Source organism: Salmo salar, chromosome ssa14 (assembly GCF_905237065.1).
Source record: "Salmo salar chromosome ssa14, Ssal_v3.1, whole genome shotgun sequence".
NCBI classification, from domain to species: domain Eukaryota; kingdom Metazoa; phylum Chordata; class Actinopteri; order Salmoniformes; family Salmonidae; genus Salmo; species Salmo salar.
Window position 1 is genome coordinate 61432406 of NC_059455.1, and position 25460 is coordinate 61457865.

At 45.0% G+C, this 25460-nt stretch overlaps 1 protein-coding gene across 1 annotated transcript in view; it reads left to right on the forward strand.

Moving 5' to 3' along the window:
• ppce (Prolyl endopeptidase) overlaps positions 1-25460 on the forward strand; it is a 40643-nt gene that overhangs the window by 8380 nt on the left and 6803 nt on the right. The window contains 3 exon segments of the mRNA NM_001173865.1: positions 11412-11533; positions 11782-11887; positions 12481-12672. Of these exon segments, the coding sequence (NP_001167336.1) occupies positions 11412-11533; positions 11782-11887; positions 12481-12672 (420 nt within the window).

Below are 25460 nucleotides of genomic sequence, written 5' to 3' on the forward strand. Positions count from 1 at the left end.
GCTTCCTGGTGAGCCTTTTCGGAGGACTAAATAACAAAAAATCCGAACAGTCATAAACCATTGGTTCTCCTTTTACATGGATAATACAAGGGCTAGAACATTCGTCACGAGACTAACTTCTGATAAGCAAACAGTCCACCCATAAAGCTGTCTGCTCATCTGCTGACTTACTAGGCAAATCATTAATGAGTGAAAGCCTAGAAGAGGATAGAGTCTACAGTTAAAGGACTACTTAAAACCCAGTTGGCAGAAAACATTTGAGCTTGAGTTAAACGCTAGAAAAGTTGGCAAGATGGCAGCATCAGAGGAGGAGCTGGAGAGGCTAAAACAGAAGCGGTCAGCAGCCCAGACTGCGTTCACTAGAAGAGCCAATTACCTCACCTCCAGAGCTAGTGCACTGGGGGAAAGTGAAATGAGAAGTGAGTGGAGGAACTTTAAAGTGGATCACTCCAGAGTCAGAGATGCAGGGTTTGAGTATACCACGGCCCTGAGAGAAGTGGACGATGATGAAGCCAAAAAGAAGGCAGAAAATATTGACGGAAAAAACAGCAGAATGTGACTAAGTTTGATGAAACTGAACAAATCATCCTGATCAGCTTCTGGACAAGGTTCGCTGAGGCGGAAATTACCACCCTCACTGAAGAGGCTGGATCAGCCATGGACCAGGCCGAGGACACTGATCACCACCATATGACCAGGAGGGAATGTGAATTGATTCATAGGAACCTGGAACGGGAGGTCAACAACTTCGAACGAGGATTGGATGAGTGAAAAGATTTGATCCCTCGGTCCAAGGCAACAGTGTCAAAGGACCAGATCTGGAAGTTGAAGAAAAGGCGTGAAAAACTGTGGGATGAGTGGGCATGGAAAGACGGTTCTCAATCCGACGACGAAGAGAAACTGGGAAAAGTGAAAATTGTGGCGCAGGAGGAGCCAGTTGGGACTTACAACTGCAGGCCCCAGATCAGCCTAGAACGTGCACGCTTGCCCATGTTTGCTGGTAATATGAGGGATTACTACCGCTGGAAAGCTGAATGGGAGGACTTGCAACGTCTGGGAAACCCTCATGGATTGGAAAATGTGAGAAAATTCCATCTCTTGGAAAGCCTAGATGAAAAAGTCAAGAGGGACCTCGTATTGTCCAGCTGTGGATCCGCCAACGACGTGTTCAGGCTCCTGGACAACAAGTACGGAAATAAGCCAAAAATAGTGCTGCTGATTGCACAAGAAGTGCAAGGACTTTGCCCCATCAAAGGAAACCATCCGAGGAAGACAATCGAACTGATTCAAGCCGTGGAGAGAGCTCTTTGTGACCTACAAGTCTTAGGGGAGGAAGATGCTGTAAAGAACCGAGTGGTTGTGCAGTCGATTGAAAGTAAGCTTCCCTGAAAGAAAAGTGGTTAACACACAAAAATGAACCTGGAAGCGGGTTTTCACCATGCAACCACTTTGACTGTCTACTGCAATACTTGAAGAAGCAGGAGGACATTCTCGAGGAGCTAGACCAGCTACAGCCTAGCCCGGCGGACAATACTGAGAGGTCGACCGAGAAGAAAAAAGAAAGGAGGGCATTCACCAGAGCCACATCAGGAAACACCCTAAAGGGCGCTCAACCAAGCTCATGCATCACATGTGGAGACAACGAGCACCGAGGTAGGCTGTTCGCCTGCAAGGTCTTCAAGAAGCTCAATCTGACAGGCAAGAAGGCTCAGCTTAGGAGAGCAGGAGCATGCTTTAAGTGCTTGCGCCTTCATGGTGACGATGGCGGCTGCACACAAAAGTATCTATGCTCAAAGGATGACTGTCAGAAAGAGGGCTCTTCAGACCACAATTACTTGCTCTGTCCAAAGTCACAGATCAAGAAGAAAGATGAAAAGAGCGAAGAGCAGAGCGATGCAAAATTGGGGAAAAGGAGGGCTTGGACAAACAGGAGGAGCTCCTTGCCAAACTTTCTCCAGAGCTGCGAGCAGAGTTCAAAGAAGCCTTTTCAAATAAGATCACGACAAAGTGTGTGCTAGCACTGGTTGTGAGCCAAAAGAGTGCCCTGTCATAATGATGCTGTTGGATGTGACGACAAACTCTGGCCAGCTATTCGGTACGTTGATTGATCTCACTTCAGATACTAATTATATCTCTAATAAAGCAGCAGAGTGTCTCAAGCTAAATAGTGAGAACATTAAGTTGATTGTCCAAGGTGGTGGAGGGATGGAGAAAACCATTACTACCATGAAGTATACCCTGAGGCTGAGAGTAAAAACTCCCAGAGGTACAATAGCAGAGCACAAACTCCTCTGTTACGGCTTGGAAGATGTTGCGAAGTTGAACCAAGCTGTCACGCCACAGCAACTGCAGAAGTTCTTTCCAAATGTTCAACTCAAGGACTTGGTCCGGCCCGAAAAGATCGACCTGTTGATTAGCCACAGGGAGGGTCGCCTGGTCCCACAGCCAGTCAGAGTAGTTGGAGACCTCGTCCTCTGGGATGGTCCCCTTGGGAAGACTGTTGGTGGAACGCATCCTGACCTCTTTGAAGTGATAGACCTAGCAGTGCACAGGTCTGAAACACATTTCGCTAGGTCAATGAGAACAGCTTCAAGGGTGTACAAAGAGATTCTCGTGAAGACGGGAGGACCCAGTGGAGTTTCGGTGGAAGAAAAGACGCAATCCTCCGAAACACTGTAACTACCAACAAAGAAGTTTTTGAATGGTTCAAGTGGGACAGTATTGGCGCCGCCTGTGATCCTCAGTGTGGTGGCTGCAGATGCGGTAGGTGCCCCCCTGGAGGCAAGGAAATGACCCTAGGAGAGGAAAGAGACTTGGAGAAAATAAAGGAATGTCTCACCTACGTGCAAGCTGGCAAGCACAGCAAATCACCTCACTGGGACACAGCTTATCCGTGGAAAGGAGACCCCACAACGCTGCCTGACAATTGATGTGCAGTGGAAGCAACCTTTTTAAACACTGAGAAATGACTGGAGAGGGAGCCGGAATGGAAGGCTGCGTACAGAGAGCAAATCCACGATATGGTCTCAAGAGGGGCTGCCGTTAAAGTCACCCAGGAGGAAATCGATAGCTGGAAGGGACCTAAGTGGTATATCAGTCATTTAGTTGCTCCTAATCCTCACTCAACCATTACCCCTGTAAGAATTGTCTGGAACAGTAGCCAAGAATTCATGGGAATACGTTTAAATTACCTACTGTACAAGGGTCCTCATGTCCTAAATCAGATATGGGGCGTGCTTCTGAGATTCAGGACTGGGTTGTACGCCGCCCTGGGCGATGTGAAAAAAATGTACAACTCTGTCTGGCTAGAAGACGAAGTACACCTCCATCGATTCCTCTGGAGAGACAATCCTGAGGAGGTGATCGAAGTCTTTGCTGTCGTCAGGGTCAACATTGGCGATAAACCTGCTGGTTGTATCGCCCAGGTGGCAATGAGAGAAACAGCCAACCTGCCCCAGTTTGCAGCCATGGTTGAGGAGCGCAGAGTTGTGGTAGAAGATAGTTATGTGGATGACATCTTGACGTCCCACAATGACTTGCAGATACTGGAGAAAATCACCAAAGGAGTGGAAAATATCTTAAAGGCTGGAGGCTTCTCCCTTAAGCCATGGGTCTTATCAGGCCAAAGTGGGAGGTCCGCAACCACAACTCATGCCAGTATCAGTAAGACAACTGTGAGTGTGCCCAAAACGCTGGTGTTACCCAACCAGATGCGGGACGAAGAGAGCAAAGCACTTGGAGTCGGCTATGAACCAGAGACCGACAAACTTCGTGTGATGACCTCTGTAAATTTCCCAAAGAAGAGAGGAAAGATGAGAACAGGAGTCGATTTGTGCGAAGAGGAAGTCAGAGGTAAAACTCCAAACCCATTGACCCGTCGGATGCTGCTAAGCCAGATCGCTGGATTCTACGACCCCATTGGTCTTGCCACACCCGCAAAGCAGAAAGGGGTTATGCTTGTAAGAGAAGCTTACCAAGAAGCGAGTATAAGCAGTCCAGTTAAGGACACTTGGGATGACCCACTCTCACCAAAACTACGGGAGGCTTCCATAAGACTCCTCGAAGAATATGTGAGACTTGCCCAGATAAGGTTCGAAAGAAGCCTCACACCAACTGGAGCCATAGGCCATCCAATGGGAGTCACGTTTTCAGATGGGAGTGAGGCTTCCTACGGCGTGGTGCTCTATCTCCGTTGGGAGACGCAGAATGGGGTCGTAGTGAGGCTGGTTGAGTCAAAAGCAAAGCTTACCCCTCTCAACCAGAAAGGAGACATGATTAAGGCAGAGGTATGTGGTGCTGTCTTTTCGATCCGCCTGAGAAAATACCTTATAAAGCACTGCCGCATCAAGGTCGCACGCTGGGTCCACTTCGTGGATAGCCAAACAATCCTGGGAGCAATTCACAAGGATAGCTATGGCTACCAAACTTTCTTCGCTAACCGCATCGGAGAGATCCAGAAGGCTGGACCAGTGGAAGACTGGAGGTGGATTGAGGGCAACCTGAACATAGCAGACATTGTCACAAGGGGAGCAACTCCTGAGGAACTCGATGAAGGGTCAGAGTGGCAACAAGGCCCAGAGTTCCTGAGTTGGCCTGAGGCTGAGTGGCCTGTGAAGACGGCCAGTGAGATAGTGACCAGCGTGGCTGATGACGTTAAAAGGTTGCAGAGAAGAGCGTTCTCAGCTGTAGTCACCAGGTCTCAGGCAGAAAAATTCTCAGGCCGCAGCAATACTGATGTTGGGGCAGACTTGCAAGACTCCGCACCGCGACCGCAGATGAAAGACCAAGGTCCAACTCCAGCAGTAGAGAGGCCAAGGAGGAAGCCCTGGGGTGTAGCTCTAGTGAGCCTTGTCGGGCACGAACGATTCAGTAGCTTGTCTAAATTGTGTGGAACAATTGCCTGGGTTCGAAGAGCGGCAGAATCCTGGCTGAGGACAAGCTACCAAGCCTCGAGCTCTGCAAACTGGGAGGTGAGGGGGCCCAGGCTGTCTGTGGGAGAGAGAACAGCGGCTTTCCAAGACCTAGCCCTTGCAGCCCAAGACGGCGTGAACTTTCAGGATACGACCTTAAACCGCCTTGTTGTGATGTAAGATGACAACAATGGACTCTTACTTTGTGGTGGTAGAGTCCAGTCTTGGAATGAAGACGGAACCGCTGTACCTTTAATCCCGTTCCGGTCGTGGCTGGGGGCCTTGCTTGCGAGGGAAGCTCACGAAGCGAATCATGAAGGGGTGGCTGCCACACTGCTGCACACTAAAAGAAAGGCCTGGGTTGTGCAAGGTCGGAAGACAGTGAAGAAGGTGAGCAACAGGTGCATCACTTGCAAGAAGCAAAGAGTCTGGCTTTGCCAGCAAGTGATGAGCGCTCTTCCTCAGGAATGTACCAGTAGAGCGAACCCATTCGAGTATACTACACTAGACCTCTTTGGACCCTTTGAAGTGAGGGACGCTGTTAAGAAAAGAACCAAGAAAAAGGTCTGGGGAGTCGTGTATTGCTGCATGACTTCCAGAGCCGTCCATGCTGATCTCATCGACGACCAGTCTTCTGAGAGCTTTCTTCAGGCCTACTCCCAGTTCACTGCTCTGAGGGGGCATCCCAAAAAGCTATGGTCAGACAGAGGCACAAACTTCTTGGGAGCCAGGCCTGCTCTGAGAGAGCTACACAAGCACCTGGCCATTTTGCAGAAGGCATCCGTTGAAGACAAGGCTGCCAGAAATAGCACAGAGTGGCAATGGGACTTTCATCCTGCAGACTCGCCACACAGGAATGGAGCAGCAGAGGCAGCTGTCAAGCTCCTTAAAAGAGCTCTTAACAGTCTTGGCGGAACAACTGGCTGCTACACCTGGGGGGAGTTCCAGACCCTTCTCTACTCTGCAGCCAACTTGACTAATGAGCGACCCATCGACGCCAGGGCACAGGAACAAGAGGACTCAGTGGAGTACTTGACCCCCAACTCCCTTATCCTGGGGCGCACCAGACAGGGAGGTGATATACACGGAATCGACATGGAAACCCGCTCTTGGCGCAGGCTGAGGGCTGTCCAGGCTGGAGTCGACAGGTTCTGGAAGAAATGGAGCGAACTGGCAGGACCAAACTTGTTCATAAGACACAAGTGGCACCGAGCAGAGAGAAGTATCAAGGTTGGAGTTGTAGTCTGGATTGCGGACCAGCACGCTCTGAGGGGGCAGTTCCGGCTTGGCCGGGTTGCTACAACATATCCAGACGAGAAAGGGGTTGTCCGGGATGCGAACATAACAACCTGCATGGGTCTTCCTGTTCCCATGGTTCCCAGGGCCTGGAGAAAGGACTCTACCATGCACACGAAAATCGTCATTCGCAGGGATGTGCGGAGGTTGGTGATCTTGATTCCTGCTGAAGACCAAGAGGAGGTAAGATAAGTCCTCGCCATGGGTACCCAAAGACTGTGACTCTGTGTTCTTTGCTTAGCTAGCGGGTAACCCTGGGAGGCAACGGAGTGCTTCGAGGGCAAACCTACACTCAGTAGGAGGAAAGGTGGTGGAGCCTACCTCCTTAGTTAATACATGTTTGTTGTAAATGCCTACAAAGACTGGACTTTAGTTCGAAATTCTCACTGAGAGACTCAAGAGACTGTGCCCTCCTTGGATCTTCGATCAGTCGGCCAAGTGGGAGGTGTTGAGACTTCTAGCTCACTCAGGAAAATAATAAATAAATAAATAAAATTAAAAAAAAATATATATATATATATATATATAAATAGATAAATAGATAAAAGAGAAGAAAATGGATCTGATGTGTTCAATTAAATGGGGAACGAGTGATTTCTTTAAGTTTCTTAGATGCTCAGATATGTTACGTTATGTGCGCGTGCGCAGCTTCACTAGAGACTTAAATTACAGCACCTGGTAATCACTTAACGCAGACAATCATCAGGAGCACACAGCCCGTTGGTATGTAACTGCGAACTACTCAGTCTAGCATTAATGTTTAAGTCACTTATATGTTTGTGCACTGAACGTTTACCTCACTGTGTCGGTGTTAGTTGGCCGGGAGTAACTTGTAGCTCGCTGGGTGCGGTAGCTCAGCGACCCAGATGCTATATAGCATTAGGCTATTATCAGCCATTTGCATTGTGCTAATTGTTCGGAGCACTCTGCTGGTTTCTGGTGGCGGTGGTGATAGCGGTGGTTTGGTTCGGTGATCCATGGTGGAGTGCCGCATTATGTTGCGTTTGTGCGTGTGTAAATCCTTTGGACGAGGCATGTGGTGGCATGGGTTCTGTGTCCTGTGACAGCGTCCATAACAACCTGTGACGGCAGAGTCACTGTGCGCATGCTCCTCTGGCGCTGGGCATTCTGGGTGATGTAGTCGGTGCTGTTTTAAGCCAGATTTGCCACATCTTTGATGGTGTTGCAGGCTTATTTGATTTTCATTATTTACATTATTATTATTATATTACTTGAATAATATATTATATAATATATCTGAATAATATATTGTCATTATTTGTTTGTTGTATTTCAGGTTTATGACCTGTGGTAATTTGATTTAAAATAAAATTAAGGACAAAACACGAGTCATGACATTGTGTGCTTCCTGGTGAGCCTTTTCGGAGGGCTAAATAACAAAAAATCCGAACACACACCTTATGTATCCTAGCCCATAGGCCTATAGGTTTTGATAAGGTTTGTATCACAACTAAAGTGACCAAATAACTTCTTAAAATTAAGCACATTAATCCGCTTTATAACCGGTGTAGAGCCTAACTGGCATACATAGGCTGTGCAAAAGTTTCAAGTTTGGGGAAGATCATTTTCACCATAGAAATGCACCTTTACATTCATAATCGCATTTTGCCGTCACTTTCGAGAATAGTGTTTTCCCGCTAATTGATTGCATTTTGGAACATTTGCGCTTATAGCTTACTGCCTGCCGTGTGCGCATTGCTGAGCTTATGTGAAAAAATGACCTACTAGTTTATCAACATTTTAAGCTAAACGATCAACCTCATTGCTTTTAAAAAAAAATGTTTTTTATGCGGGTGGTTGTATTAATTTCTGATGTACATCTGACAGGGCCATGTGAGTGAGAGGTGCTTCAGAGCACGGCAGCCAGGAGAAGGGAATTATAATTAGCCTATTATATTCAGCCCAAGGGCACAACAGCTACTTTGTCCACAAAAGGTATGGATTTTTTAGGGGGGCATTATGGTCACACAAGAGGGATGCCGCTGGGAAATTAGAGGCCTGGTGAGAATATTATCAAGTGCTTGTCAAAGTGTGAATGAGAGACTGATAGAGTGTGCACAGCTTGCGACTTTTTTCAAATCATCATTAGAGTCCCATCATGCAGCCTTAGAATGTATTAAACATCAAGACACATATCCCAACGTTTGTACCACAACGAAAGTTACATAAATAACTCTAAATCAAGCATATAGGAGGACCAGTTTCGTTCTTAAACGCTCAACACGGAATAGCAGCATGTGCACACTTCCTTTGAAATCATTTGGGGAAAATGACCCGTCTATTTTATTAAGCTATATTCAATTTTATTCTTCATACTATAAAATAATAAAAAACAATGCCACGGAATTCGAAGCAAATCTTGTCTGCTAAATGAACTAGTGTAGCCCACAGCCATATGGCATAAGCCATATCAGGGCCTAACATAAGGACAACTTAGAGTGTTCTTCTGAAATAGACTACATTTTCTTCATATCATATAATTAACATCCAATCACATTAACCGTTACTCTCTTGTGGGAATTCCACTAACGGTCCATATGTAGCCAAACGTAGCTGTTGCTCATTCCGTTTGCTAAAAAAATTGATAAATGGTTAAAAAAAGTAAGGCCCGCGTCCATAAAGACACATACCAGCTCTACTGGTAGTACTGCTACAACCAGCAGTACTACACCTGCACCTGTCGACGACACAAGTTGTTCTGCTTCCACAAACACATCCAATGCTAGCATCAGTAACTCTACATTTGTTGTTAGCACAGCTAGCATGGACACTGACAGTTGTGAATCTGATGCAGCCGAAGAGCTACTGCCCCCTTACCCGGGAAAGCACCGAACAACAGATAGGGACGTTGGACCATCGAAGAGGCGCAAATATGATGAGAACTACATTTATTTGGGGTTCACTTATATTGGGAGTAGTGCCTTTCCTCAGCCACAGTGTGTTATATGTGCAAAGGTACTATCTCACAACTCAAAGAAACCTTCGCTCTTGTGCAGACATTTAGAAACAAGACATGCCAATTTGAAAAATAAGCCACAGGAGTTTTTTGAGCGAGAATTAAGATGACTTTCGAGTAGTAAGACATCTATAAAGCAACAGCTACCATTAATAAGAAGGGTCTAGAAGCGTCTTATATAGTGAGCTACTGAGTGGCTAGGACAGGCAAGTCCCATACTATTGTAGAGGACTTAATTCTTCCTGCAGCCGCGGATATGGCTGGGACAATGCTGGGGGAAAAGGCCCAAAAAACTATACAGACAATGCCTTAATCATACAGCACTGTTTCACGAAGCATCAGTGACACGGCAAGAGATGTTTTTAAACAATTCTATGCGTTACAGCTGGATGAGTCAACAGACGTGGCGGGCCTGGCACAGCTCCTGGTATATGTCCGTTATGTTTATGGGGGGTCAATTAAGGAAGACATCCTCTTCTGCAAACCACTGGAAACCAGGACAACAGGAGAGAATATTTTTAAAGTATTGGACAGCTTTGTGACATCAAATGGACTTTGGTGGTCAAGATGTGTTGGTATCTGTTCTGATGGCGCAAAAGCCACGACAGGGAGACATAGTGGAGTGGTAACGCACGTGCAAGCTGTTGCTCCCAACGTACACTGCAGCATCCACAGAGAGGCTCTTGCTGCCAAGGGAATGCCTGACAGCTTGAAAGACATTTTGGACACTACAGTGAAAATGGTTAGCTTTGTTAAACAAGGCCCCTGAACTTTTGTGTATTTTCTGCACTATGCAACGATATGGGCAGCGACCATGTAACGCTTTTACAATATTCAGAATTGCGCTGGTTATCGAGGGGAAAAGTATTGACACGTTTTTTTAAATTGAGAGACAAGCTTAAAGTTTTTTTTACCATAATTTTCACTTGTCTGACCACTTGAATGATGACGAGTTTCTCACACGACTGGCCTATCTGGGTGATATTTTTTTGTTGCCTGAATGATCTGAATCTAGGATTACAGGGACTCTCCGCAACTATATTCAATGTGAGGGACAAAATTGAGGCAATGATTAAGAAGTTGGAGCTCTTCTCTGTCTGTATTAACAAGGACAACACACAGGTCTTTCCATCATTGTATGATTTTTTGTGTGTGTAAATAAACTCAAGCTTACGGACAATGTTAAATGTGATATAGCGAAGCACCTCAGTGAGTTGGGGGCACAATTACGCAGGTACTTTCCCGAAATGGATGACACAAACAACTGGATTTGTTATCCCTTTCATGCCCTGCCTCCAGTCCGCTTACCGATATCTGAGCAAGAGAGCCTCATCCAAATTGCAACAAGCGGTTCTGTGAACATTTTATTTAATCAGAAGCCACTGCCAGATTTCTGGATTGGGCTGCGCTCAGAGTATCCTGCCTTGGCAAATCGCGCTGTTAAGACACTGATGCCCTTTGCAACCACGTACCTATGTGAGAGTGGATTCTCGGCCCTCACTAGCATGAAAACTAAATACAGGCACAGACTGTGTAGAAAATGATTTAAGACTGAGATGCTCTCCAATACAACCCAACATTGCAGAGTTGTGTGCATCCTTTCAAGCACACCCGTCTCATTAACCTGTGGTTAGTTATTCACAATGTTCGATGAACAAATAATGTTTTATATGTAAGATGGTTAAATAAATAGCAAAACTATTGATTTATTATTTTATGATTATTTGTGGCCTGGTCCTATAAGTGCTCTTTGTCACTTCCCACGAGCCGGGTTGTGACAAAAACTCACTGTCATTCTTATGTTTAATAAATGTATCGTATAGTGTGTGTGGCAGGCTTACAATGATGGCAAAAAACAACATTTGAGAGTGCGCTGACCCTGGTGCTAGAGGGGTTATGCCACTGGAAGTTGAATGTTTGAAGGGGTACGGGACTATTAAATTGATTTATTATACTTATTTAAATGTAGATGTTCCAAAGATCTGCACCAGTGGCCTGTGGGCTATGTTAGGAAGCAAGGAGATGCTAAACGTGTTTATGCTAATTACGGTCAATCACCGGCTGACAAAAGTACATGACCACCACAGCCCTAGTTCCCACATCCAGTTTTCAGCGGAAAAGGAAGCTAGGTTGAATTGGCTGTATCCCTGACAACCGCATGCATCCGGTTGATGCAACTCCGCTAAAGGTGCTGTTACCCAATCAGCTTTCTGCATTGCTCCACACAGGCACAGAGACCACATCCAACCTCAACCAGAAACTCTACTACCATGTGATTGGCACCAACCAATCAGAGGACATCCTGGTGGCTGAGTTCCCTGACAATCCAAAATGGCACAGTGGAGTAACGGTGGGCTTAGAAGAGCAAATGCTTTTTTCATTCCATTTCCTACCTGCTGTACACCACATTCTCCATGTCAATCTACTGCTATCACTCTCTCTTTATGTCTCATCTCCCTCACTTTTGTCTCTCTCCTCCACCTTGTTTGCCTCTCTTTCTCAATCCCGGATCCGTCTTCTCTTTCTATCATTTGATCTCAGTTTGTAAGTAAAGACTCGCATTGCTCTCTCTCGCTCTCTCACTCTCTCTCTCTCTAGGTGTCAGATGACGGCAGGTATGCAGTGCTGGACATCACAGAGGGCTGTGAGCCAGTCAACCAGCTGTGGTACTGTGACCTGCAGAAGCTGCCCAATGGCATCACAGGTCTGTCCCTACCTTCTTAAATCAGACCTTGTTCTTATTGTCCTGTACAGATGCGGTCAAATATTTTCGCTCCCTTGCATGATTCACTTTTTCTTCTAAAGTATGTTGCAAATTAAACAACTTTTGGTATTTGGTTTACAACTGCACAGGACCAACAAAAACGGACATTTTGGTTTTTCAAATGGCCTGGACGAAATGATTCAAAATGTAAATGAATGTGGTTGGAAGCAAGTGATTCTAGTTTACTGGTCATTTATCTCTAACCACATTGTGCAGGGCGCAGCCATGAGTGGGCTTGGAAGGGCATAGGCCCACCACTTGGGAGCCAGGCCTACCCACAGGGGAGCCAGGCCCAGCCAATCAAAAGGGCTTTATTGCAGACAGAAATACTCCTCAGCACTACCCCACCCCCAATAGAATGCTCAGTAACAGGGATGTAAACTAATTTGTGGCCAAAATTTTAAAGAAATAAGCTTTTTGTGCGTATGGAGCATTTCTGGGCTCTTTTATTTCAGCTCATGAAACATGGGACCAACAATTAACCTGTTGCGTTTATATTTTTGTTCAGTATTTGACTGCGTCTGTACCTATAGGCCTGCTGCCCTGGGTGAAGCTGGTGGCTAACTTTGAGGCGCAGTACTCCTACATCACCAACGAGGGCAGTGTGTTCACCTTCCGCACCAACCTGGACGCCCCTCGTTACTGCCTGATCAACATTGACCTGGAGAAACCAGACAAGGACCACTGGAGGACCCTCCTACCCCAGCATGACAAGGACGTCCTGGGTAAGAGAACTTGTCTCAAACCCTCCCTCCGTTCTGAAGAGCTACAGGGTGTGCAGGATTTTGTTCCAGCGCACTACTAAAACAACTGATATGACCTAATACCTAATCCTGATGGTGATTAGCGGAATCAGATGTTTTTAGTGCTGGGCTGAAACGTGAATATCCAGAATCAGGGATGGAGACTACTGGATTAAATATATACCGTGTGGTTAGGTTTAACTTTTTAAATTGACATATTCATGCTTCAGTCTATCAACCACAGTGAGTGGTAACTTCTCGTCTTGGTTAACCGACCTTCGTCATATCATGAATTTAAAATAAAATGTAAGGGAAGTAAGGGAACTTTGTCTCATGTATAACGTTTTAGAACAAAACACACCTGCAAGAGGTTTGTGACGTAGCAAGGTACTAGGTCAACCCTCGGTCGAGTTCCTGGCTAACTAGATGTGCAGGTGTTGCATTGCATCAACCAATGTTTCACCATTGTTCAGTGCCTTCAGAAAGTATTCACACCCCTTGATTTTGTCCCACATTTTGTTGTGTTACAGCCTGAATTTAAAATGGATGAAATTTTGATTTTTTTTTTGTCACTGGCTAACACACAATATCCCATAATGTCAAAGTGGAATTATGTTTTTAGAATGAATTAAACATGAAAAGCTGAAATGTCTTGAGTCAATAAGTATTCAACCCCTTTGTTATGGAAAGCCAAAATAGGTTCAGGAGTAAAAATTGGCTTAACACGTCACGTAATAAGTTCCATGGACTCGCTCTGTGTGCAATAATAGTGTTTAACATAATTTTTGAATTACTACCTCATCTCTGTACCCCACATGTACAATTATCTGTAAGGTCCCTCAGTCGAGCAGTGGATTTCAAACACAGATTCAACCACAAAGGTTTTCCAATGCCTCCCAAATAATGGCACCTATTGGTAGATGGGTAAAAATAAAAAGCAGACATTGAATATCCTTTTGAGCATGGTGAAGTTATTACTTACACTTTGGATAGTGTATCAATACACCCAGTCACTACAAAGATACAGGCGTCCTTCCAAACTTAGTTGCTGGAGAGGAAGGAAACCGTTCAGGGATTTCACCATGAGGCTAATGGTGACAGTTACAGAGTTTAATGGCAGTGATAGGAGAAAACTGAGGGTGGATCAACGACATTGTAGCTACTCCACAATACTAACCTTACTGACAGAGGGAAAAGAAGGAAGCCTGTACAGAATAAAAATATTCCAAAACATGCATCCTGTTTGCAACAAGACACTAAAGTAATACTGCAAAAAATGTCGCAAAGCAATTCACTTTTTGTCCTGAATACAAAGTGTTATGTTTGGGGCAAATCCAATACAACACATTACTGAGTAACACTCCTCATACTTTTAAGCATAGTGGTGGCTGCTTTATGTTATGGGTATACTTGTAATTGTTATGGACTGGGGAGTTTTTCAGGATAAAAAATAAACTTACAGACAAAATCCTAGAGGTCAACTTGGTTCAGTCTGCTTTTCACCAGACACTGGGAGATGAATTCACCTTCCAGTAGGACAATAACCTAAAACACAAGGCCAAATCTACACAGGAGTTGCTTACCAAGAAGTCATTGAATCTTCCTGAGTGGCCGAGTTACAGTTTTGGCTTATACAGTTGAAGTCGGAAGTTTACATACACTTAGGTTGGAGTCATTAAAACTCGTTTTTCAACCACTCTACAAATTTCTTTTTACCACAATATATGGTTTTAGGAGGTCGGTTAGTTCATCTTTTTGTGCATGACACAAGTAATTTTTCCAACAATTGTTTACAGACACAGTGAATTTTATGTGAAATAATCTAGCACAATTCCAGTTGGTCAGAAGTTTACATACACTAAGTTGACTGTGCCTTTAAACAGCTTGGAAAAAGCTTTAGAAGCTTTTGATTGACATAATTTGAGTCAATTGAAGGTTTACCTGTGGATGTATTTCAAGGCCTTCAAACGCAGTGCTTCTTTGCTTGACATCATGGGAACATCGAAAGAAGTCAGCCAAGACTTCAGAAAATACCACTCAGGAAGGAGACGCGTTCTGTCTCCTAGAGATGAACGCACTTTGGTGTCGAAAAGTGCAAATCAATCCCAGAACAACAGCAAAGTACCTTGTGAAGATGCTGGAGGAAACAGGTACAAAAGTATCTATATCCACTGGAAAACAAGTCCTATATCGACATAACCTGAAAGGCCGCTCAGCAAGGAAGAAGCCACTGCTCCAAAACAGCTATAAGAAAGCCAGACTACGGTTTGCAACTGCACATGGGGACAAAGATCGTACTTTTTGGAGAAATGTCCTCTGGTTTGATGAAACAAAAATATAACTGTTTGGCCGTAATGACCACCGTTATGTTTGGAGGAAAAAGGGGGAGGCTTGTAAGCCGAAGAACACCATCCCAACCGTGAAGCACGGGGGTGGCAGCATCATGTTGTGGGGGTGCTTTGCTGCAGGAGGGACTGTTGCACTTTACAAAATAGATGGCATCATGAGGTAGGAGAAGTAGGTGGATATATTGAAGCAACATCTCAAGACATCAGTCAGGAAGTTGAAGCTTGGTCGCAAATGGGTCTTCCAAATGGACAATGACCCCAAGCATACTTCCAAAGCTGTGGCAAAATGGCTTAAGGACAAAAAGTCAAGATATTGGAGTGGCCATCACAAACCCCTGACCTCAATCCTATAGAAAATTTGTGGGCAGAACTGAAAAAGCGTGTGCGAGCAAGGAGGCCTACAAACCTGACTCAGTTACACCAGCTCTGTCAGGAGGAATGGGCCAAAATTCACCCAACTTATTATGGGAAGCTTGTGGAAGGCTACCCGAAACGTTTGACCCAAGTTAAACCATTTAAAGGCAATGCTACCAAATACTAATTGAGTGAATGTAACTTCTGACCCACTGGGAATGTGATGAAAGAAATAAAAGCTGAAATAAATCATTCTCTCTACTATTATTCTGACATTTCATTCTTAAAATAAAGTGGTGATCCTAACTGACCTAAAACGGGATTTTTACTAGGATTAAATGTCAGGAATTGTGAAAAACTGAATTTAAATGTATTTGGCTAAGGTGTTTGTAAACTTGCGACTTCAACTGTATCTACTTGAAAATCTATGCAAGACCTGAAAATGGTTGTCTAGCAATGATCAACAACTAATTTGACAGAGCTTGAAGAATTTTGAAAAGATTAACATGCAAATGCTGCATAATCCAGGTGTGGAAAGCTCTTAGAGACTGACTCAGAAAGACACACCTGTAATCGCTGCCAAAGGTGCTTCTACAAAGTATTGACTCAGGGGTGTGTGTGATATTTATGTATTTCAGTTTCAATATATGTGCAAAAATGTATAAAAACATGTTTTCACTTTGTCATTATGGGGTTTTGTGTGTAGATGGGTGAGAAAAAAATAATATTAAATCAAGTTTGAATTCAGGCTATAACACAACAGAATGTGGAATAAGTCAAGGGGTATGAATACTTTCTGAAGGCACTGTAAGCATTGTCCGGGAACTTTGTCTCATGAATTACGTTTTGACATCCAACACACCTGCAAGAGGTTTTTGACATAGCATGCTGATAGGTCATCAGATACCTTTCCAGGCTGGGTAAGATCTGACACACTTTTTCAATGTAGTCGGGCAAAAACCTTCAACATTTTTCAGTAAACCATTTAAAACCCCTTTATTCATAGGCTACTTTTGGCTAAGGATCAGGATAAAAGGACGCAAATATGCGATGCTGCTAAACCAGCCTTAATTAAGGTGAAGGTAGGCTATGCTTGGTTTTTAATCAAATTAAACGAAATAGGGGGGAAACAATTTTATTTTATGTTTCTGCATACGAGATTCACTGGCACAAAAGGCTCTCCTTCCATGGCACTGTGAGTCGTGGCTGGATAGGCTGCGCTTCCGCTCTCAAAATCCATGACATTATCAACAGCGTTGCCATTAAGTTCTGCTTTTTGTGGGTCTTATAACCTCACATTAGTGCCACCTGAAATTGTCACTTTTGCGCTTGTTTTTAAGGACACACCTCATATTGTCACCCCTACCACCTCAGCGCAAGTGAGCTGATGTTAGAAATATAAATTGCCGAATCTGGCATTAGGGCTGGAAAGACCCGTTTACATGACGAAATTACAAACTAAAACGCATTTGACACTTGTGCCTCCTTCGCGCAAGCCCGAAAATAAAGCCCTCATTCTGTTAGCTGAGAGATTTTAAATTGGTACTGAACGTGATGCCACAGATGTCTAGCAGGTGGTTTGTGATGTATGCTCAGTGTATTGATAGGGTCAAGGTTGTGGGTCTCTCTCACTCTGTCTCTATCCATCCCTCTGTGCACTCACACTTAGAAATGTACACACAAACTCATACACACGAGTATAACCTTAACTGCAGGTGTACACATACAAACAAAAAATCTGCAAAAAATGAAACGTCCCTTTTTCAGGACCCTGGCTTTCAAAGATAATTCGCAAAAATCCAAATAACTTCACAGATCTAAATTGTAAAGGGTTTAACCTCTCTCGGGCAGGTGGGACGGTAGCGTCTCACCTGGCCAACAGCCGGTGAAATTGCGGAGCGCCAAATTCAAAATTGCTAATATAAAAAATTCATGAAAATACAAGTGTCATACATGATTCTTTAGCTTAGAATCTTGGTAATCGAACCGCGTGGTCCAATTTACAGTAGGCTTTACGGCGAAAGCATAGCATTTGATTGTGAGGCGCTGTCCTCAGACATACAGTGGGGAGAACAAGTATTTGATACACTGCCGATTTTGCAGGTTTTCCTGCTTACAAAGCATGTAGAGGTCTGTAATTTTTATCATAGGTACACTTCAACTGTGACAGATGGAATCTAAAACAAAAATCCAGAAAATCACATTGTATGATTAAGTAATTAATTTGCATTGCGTGAACGTGCCTTAGGCATGCTGCAAGGAGGCATGAAGACTGCAGATGTGGCCAGGTCCGTACTGTGAGACGCCTAAGACAGCACTGCAGGGAGACAGGATGGACAGCTGATCGTAATCGCAGTGGCAGACCACGTGTAACAACACCTGCACAGGATTGGTACATCTGAAAATCACACCTGCGGGACAGGTACAGGATGGCAACAACAACTGCCCGAGTTACACCAGGAACGCACACTCCATCAGTGCTCAGACTGTCCGCAAAAGCCTGAGAGAGGCTGGACTGAGGGCTTGTAGGCCTGTTGTAAGGCAGGTTCTCACCAGACATCACCGGCAACAACGTCGCCTATGGGCACAAACCCACCGTCGCTGGACCAGACAGGACTGGCAAAAAGTGCTCTTCACTGACGAGTCGCGGTTTTGTCTCACCAGGGGTGATGGCCGGATTCGCGTTTATCGTCGAAGGAATGAGCGTTACACCGAGGCCTGTACTCTAGAGCGGGATCGATTTGGAGGTGGAGGGTCCATCACAGTCTGGGGCGGTGTGTCAGCATCATCGGACTGAGCTTGTTGTCATTGCAGGCAATCTCAACGCTGTGCGTTACATGTGGTACCCTTCCTGCAGGCTCATCCTGACATGACCCTCCAGCATGACAATGCCACCAGCCATACTGCTTGATCTGTGCGTGATTTCCTGCAAGACAGAAATGTCAGTGTTCTGCCATGGCCAGCGAAGAGCCCGGATCTCAATCCCATTGAGCACGTCTGGGACCTGTTGGATCGGAGGGTGAGGGCAAGGGCCATTCCCCCCAGAAATGTCTGGGAACTTGCAGGTGCCTTGGTGGAAGAGTGGGGTAACATCTTACAGCAAGAACTGGCTAATCTGGTGCAGTCCATGAGGAGGAGATGCACTGCAGTACTTAATGCAGCTGGTGGCCACACTAGATACTGACTGTTACTGTTACTTTTGATTTTGACCCCCCCTTTGTTCAGGGACACATTATTCAATTTCTGTTAGTCACATGTCTGTGGAGCTTGTTCAGTTTATGTCTCAGTTGTTGAATCTTGTTATGTACATACACATTTTTACACATGTTAAGTTTGCTGAAAATAGACGCAGTTAACAGTGAGTGGACATTTCTTTTTTTGCTGAGTTTACATACGGTTGGAAATCAGGAAACTCAAGCTACGGTATTGACATTTTGTTCTATTATATTCTACTTCACTTACTAGCATTGCACTTCTTGGCTGAACTCCCTATACTAGAATGTAGAGGTCGACCCATTATGATTTTTCAACGCCAATACCGATACCGATTTATTGGAGGACCAAAAAAAAGCCGATACCGATTAATCGGACGATTTTTATATATATATATATTTGTAATAATGACAATTACAGAAATACTAAATGAACAATGAACCCTTTTATTTTAACTTAATATAATACATAAATAAAATCTATTTAGTCTCAAATAAATAATGAAACATGTTCACTTTGGTTTAAATAATGCAAAAACATTGTTGGAGAAGTAAAAGTGCAATATGTGCCATGTAAAAAAGCTAACCTTGCTCAGAACATATGAAAGCTGGTGGTTCAATATTTGTCTTTGTTTCTTGGGACCTAGGACAAGCATCTCTGTTTTGTCCGAGTTTAAAAGTAGAACATTTGCAGCCATCCACTTACTTATGTCTAAAACACAGGCTTCCAGCGAGGGCTTTTGGGGCTTCACCAGGTTTCATTGAAATGTACAGCTGTGTGTCATCCGCATAGCAGTTAAAGTTAAAATTATGTTTCCGAATGACATCACCAAAAGGTAAAATATATAGTGAAAACAATTGTGGTCCTAAAACGGAACCTTGAGGAACACCGAAATGTACAGTTGATTTGTCAGAGGACAAACCATCAACAGAGACAAACTGATATCTTTCCGACAGATAAGATCTAAACCAGGCCAGAACTTGTCTGTGTAGACCAATTTGGGTTTCCAATCTCTCCAAAAGAATGTGGTGATCGATGGTATCAAAAGCAGCACTAAGGTCTAGGAGCATCATTTACCACCTTTACAAGTGCAGTCTCAGTGCTATGATGGGGTCTAAAACCAGACAGAAGCTTTTCGTATACATTGTTTGTCTTCAGGAAGGCAGTGAGTTGCAGCTCAACAGCTTTTTCAATTTCTTTGAGAGGAATGGGAGATTCGATATAGGCCGATAGTTTTTTATATTTTCTGGGTCAAGGTTTGGCTTTTTCAAGAGAGGCTTTATTACTGCCACTGTTAGTGAGTTTGGTACACATCCGGTGGATAGAGAGCCGTTTATTATGTTCAACATAGGAGGGCCAAGCACAGGAAGCAGCTCTTTCAGTAGTTTAGTTGGAATAGGGTCCAGTATGCAGCTTGAAGGTTTAGAGGCCATGATTATTTTCATCATTGTGTCAAGAGATATAGTACTAAAATACTTGATCCTAGGTCCTGGCAGAGTTGTGCAGACTCAGGACAACTGAGCTTTGGAGGAATACGCAGATTTAAACAGGAGTCCGCAATTTGCTTTCTAATGATCATGATCTTTTCCTCAAAGAAGTTCATGAATTTATCACTGCTGAAGTGAAAGCCATCCTCTCTTGGGGAATGCTGCTTTTTAGTTAGCTTTGTGACAGTATCAAAAATAAATTTTGGATTGTTCTTATATTCCTCAATTAAGTTGTAAAAATAGGATGATCGAGCAGCAGTGAGGGCTCTTCAATACTGCATGGTACTGTCTTTCCAAGCTAGTCGGAAGACTTCCAGTTTGGTGTGGCGCCATTTCCGTTCCAATTTTCTGGAAGCTTGCTTCAGAGCTCGGGTATTTTCTGTATACCAGGGAGCTAATTTCTTATGACAAATGTTTTTTGTTTTTAGGGGTGCGACTGTATCTAGGGTATTGCGCAAGGTTAAATTGAGTTCCTCAGTTAGGTGGTTAACTGATTGTTGTACTCTGAAGTCCTTGGGTAGGTGGAGGGAGTCTGGAAGGGCATCTAGGAATCTTTGGGTTGTCCGAGAATTTATAGCACGACTTTTGATGATCCTTGGTTGGGGTCTGAGCAGATTATTTGTTGCGATTGCAAACGTAATAAAATGGTCGTCCAATAGTCTAGGATTATGAGGAAAAACACTAAGGTCCACAACATTTATTCCACGGGACAAAACTCGGTCCAGAGTATGACTGTGGCAGTGAGTAGGTCCGGAGACGTTGGACAAAACCCACTGAGTCGATGATGGCTCCGAAGCCTTTTGGAGTGGGTCTGTGGACTTTTCCAAGTAAATATTAAAGTCACCAAAAATGTGAATATTATCTGCTATGACGACAAGGTCCGATAGGAATTCAGGTAACTCAGTAAGGAACGCTGTATATGGCCCAGGAGGCATGTAAAGAGTAGCTATAAAAAGTGATTGAGTAGGCTGCATAGATTTCATGACTAGAAGCTCAAAAGACAAAAACATATATTTTTTTGTAAATTGATATTTGCTATCATAAATGTTAGCAACACCTCCACCTTTGCGGGATGCGCGTGGGATATGGTCACTAGTGTAACCAGGAGGTGAGGCCTCATTTAACACAGTAAATTCATCAGGCTTAAGCCATGTTTCAGTCAGGCCAATCACATCAAGATTATGATCAGTGATTAGTTCATTGACTATAACTGCCTTGGAAGTGAGGGATCTAACATTAAGTAGCCTATTTTGAGATGTGAGGTATCACAATCTCTTTCAATAATGGCAGGAATGGAGGAGGTCTTTATTCCAGTGAGATTGCTAAGGCGAACACCACCATGTTTAGTTTTGCCCAACCTAGATCGAGGCACAGACACAGTCTCAATGGGGATAGCTGAGCTGACTACACTGACTGTGCTAGTGGCAGACTCCACTAAGCTGGCAGGCTGGCTAACAGCCTGCTGCCTGGCCTGCACCCTATTTCATTGTGGAGCTAGAGGAGTTAGAGCCCTGTCTATGTTCGTAGATAAGATGAGAGCACCCCTCCAGCTAGGATGGAGTCTGTCACTCCTCAACAGGCCAGCCTTGGTCCTGTTTGTGGGTGAGTCCCAGAAAGAGGGCCAATTATCTACAAATTCTATCTTTTGGGAGGGGCAGAAAACAGTTTTCAACCAGCGATTGAGTTGTGAGACTCTGATGTAGAGCTCATTACTCTCCCTAACTGGGAGGGGTCAGAGACAATTACTCGATGCCGACACATCTTTCTAGCTGATTTACACGCTGAAGATATGTTGCGCTTGGTGACCTCTGACTGTTTCATCCTAACATCGTTGGTGCCGACGTGGATAACAATATCCCTATACTCTCTACACTCGCCAGTTTTAGCTTTAGCCAGCACCATCTTCAGATCAGCCTTAATGTCGGTAGCCCGGCCCCCTGGTAAACAGTGTATGATCGCTGGATGATTCGTTTTAAGTCTAATACTGCAGGTAATGGAGTCGCCAATGACTAGGGTTTTCAATTTGTCAGAGCTAATGGTTGGAGGCTTCGGCGTCTCAGACCCGGTAACGGGAGGAGTAGAGACCAGAGAAGGCTCGGCCTCTGACTCCGACTCGCTGCTTAATGGGGAGAACCAGTTGAAAGTTTCTGTCGGCTGAATGAGCGACACCGGTTGAGCATTCCTTTAGCATTTCCCTCCAGAAGCCATGAGAAATTTGTCCGGCTGCGGGGACTGTGCGAGGGGATTTATACTACCATCTGTACTTACTGGTGGCACCGACGCTGTTTCATCCTTTCCCACACTGAAATCTTAAGCTGGGCATGCAGCACAGCTATCCTCGCCGTATGGCGAACGTCCTCCTGTATATTATGAGTACAGCAACTGCAATTAGAAGGCATCATGTTAATGTTACTACTTAGCTTCGGCTGGTGGAGGTCCTGACAAACCACGTCCAGATAAAGCGTCCGGAGTGAAAAAGTTGAATGAAAAAAAGTTGAGCGAGGGAAAACAAAAAATATAAACGGTAATTAAAAAGTAAAAACCGTAAAGTTGTCAGGTAGCAAAGTAAGGTGAGCAACAAAACGCACAGCAGCACGTAAACAAGTCTACAAGTTGTGACCAGAAATTTCAGAAACCAAGGCTGGTTAGTCTTGGTTACGTTGAGGGATAGGTTGTTATTCTGGCACCACCCAGCCAGGTCTCTGACCTCCCTGTAGGCTGTCTTGTCATTGTTGGTGATCAGGTCTACCACTGTTGTGTTGTCTGCAAACTTAATGATGGTGTTGGAGTCGTGCCTGGCCATGCAGTCATGGGTGAACAGGGAGTACAAGAGGGGACTGAGCACGCACCCCTGGGGGGCTCCAGTGTTGAGGATCAGCGTGGCAGATGTGTTGCTACCTACCCTCACCACCGCGGCCCGTCAGGAAGTCTAGGATCCAGTTGCAGAGGGAGGTGTTTAGTCCCAGGATCCTTAGCTTAGTGATGAGCTTTGAGTGTACTATGGTGTTGAACGCTGAGCTGTAGTCAATGAATAGCATTCTCACATAGGTGTTCCTTTTGTCCAGGTGGGAAAGGGCAGTGTGGAGTGCAATAGAGATTGCATCATCTGTGGATCTGTTTGGGCGGTATGCAAATTGGAGTGGGTCTAGGTTTTCTGGGATAATGGTGTTGATGTGAGCCCTTACCAGCCTTTCAAAACACTTCATGGCTACAGACATGAGTGCTACGGGTCTGTAGTCATTTAGGCAGGTTGCCTTCGTGTTCTTGGGCACAGGGACTATGGTGGTCTGCTTGAAACATGTTGGTATTACAGACTCAATCAGGGACATGTTGAAAATGTCAGTGAAGACACCTGCCAGTTGGTCAGCACATGCCCGGAGCACACATCCTGGTAATCCGTCTGGCCCTGCAGCCTTGTGAATGTTGACCTGTTTAAAGGTCTTACTCACATCAGCTAAGGCGAGCACAGTCGTCCGGAACAGCTGATGCTCTCATGCATGCCTCAGTGTTGCTTGCCTCAAAGCGAGCATAGAAGTGATTTAGCTCATCTGGTAGGCTCGTATCACTGGGCAGCTCGCGGCTGTGCTTCCCTTTGTAGTCTGTAATAGTTTGCAAGCCCTGCCACGTAAGGCGAGCGTCGGAGCCGGTGTAGTACGATTCAATCTTAGCTCTGTATTGACGCTTTGCCTGTTTGATGGTTCGTCGGAGGGCGTAGCAGGATTTCTTATAAGCTTCCGGGTTAAAGTCCCGCACCTTGAAAGCAGCAGCTCTACCCTTTAGCTCAGTGCGAATGTTGCCTGTAATCCATGGCTTCTGGTTGGGGTATGTACGTATAGTCACTGTGGGGATGTCATCCTCGATGCACTTATTGATAAAGCCAGTGACTGATGTGGTGTACTCCTCAATGCCATCGGAAGAATCCCGGAACATGTTCCAGTCTGTACTAGCAAAACAGTCCTGTAGTTTAGCATCTGCTTCATCTGACCACTTTTTTATAGACCGAGTCATTGGTGCTTCTTGCTTTAATTTTTGCTTGTACGCAGGAATCAGGAGGATAGAATTGTGGTCGGGTTTACCAAATGGAGGGCGAGGGAGAGCTTTGTACGCGTCTCTGTGTGTGGAGTACAGGTGATCTACAATTTTTTTTTCTCTGGTTGCACACTTAACATGTTGATAGAAATTGTGTAGAACTGATTTAAGTTTCCCTGCATTAAAGTCTCTGGCCACTAGGAACGCCGCCTCTGGTTGAGCGGTTTCCTGTTTGCTTATTTCTTTATACAGCTGAGTGCGGTCTTAGTGCCAGCATCCGTCTGTGGTGGTAAATAAACAGCCACGAAAAGTATAGCTGAAAACTCCCTAGGCAAGTAGTGTGGTCTGCAATTTATCACAAGATACTCTACTTCAGGCGAGCAAAATCTAGAGACGTCCTTAGATTTCGTGCACCAGCTGTTGTTTACAAATATGCACAGACTGCCCCCCCTCGTCTTACTGGAGTGTGCTGTTCTATCTTGCCGGTGCAGCGTATATCCCGCTAGCTGAATATCCATGTAATAAACACACAGAAATACAAGCCTTTGCATTTACATTACATTTACATCATTTAGCAGACGCTCTTATCCAGAGCGACTTACAAATTGGTGCATTCACCTTATGATATCCAGTGGAACAGCCACTTTACAATAGTACATTTTTTTTCTCTTTTTTTGTGGGGTGGGGGGGTTAGAAGGATTACTTTATCCTATCCTAGGTATTCCTTAAAGAGGTGGGGTTTCAGGTGTCTCCGGAAGGTGGTGATTGACTCCGCTGTCCTGGCGTCGTGAGGGAGCTTGTTCCACCATTGGGGTCCCAGAGCAGCGAACAGTTTTGACTGGGCTGAGCGGGAACTGTGCTTCCGCAGAGGTAGGGGGGCCAGCAGGCCAGAGGTGGATGAACGCAGTGCCCTTGTTTGGGTGTAGGGACTGATCAGAGCCTGAAGGTACGGAGGTGCCGTTCCCCTCACAGCTCCGTAGGCAAGCACCATGGTCTTGTAGCAGATGCGAGCTTCAACTGGAAGCCAGTGGAGTGTGCGGAGGAGCGGGGTGACGTGAGAGAACTTGGGAAGGTTGAACACCAGACGGGCTGCGGCGTTCTGGATGAGTTGTATGGGTTTAATGGCACAGGCAGGGAGCCCAGCCAACAGCGAGTTGTAGTAATCCAGACGGGAGATGACAAGTGCCTGGATTAGGACCTGCGCCTCTTCCTGTGTAAGGCAGGGTCGTACTCTGCGAATGTTGTAGAGCATGAACCTACAGGATCGGGTCACCGCCTTGATGTTAGCGGAGAACGACAGGGTGATGTCCAGGGTCACGCCAAGGCTCTTCGCACTCTG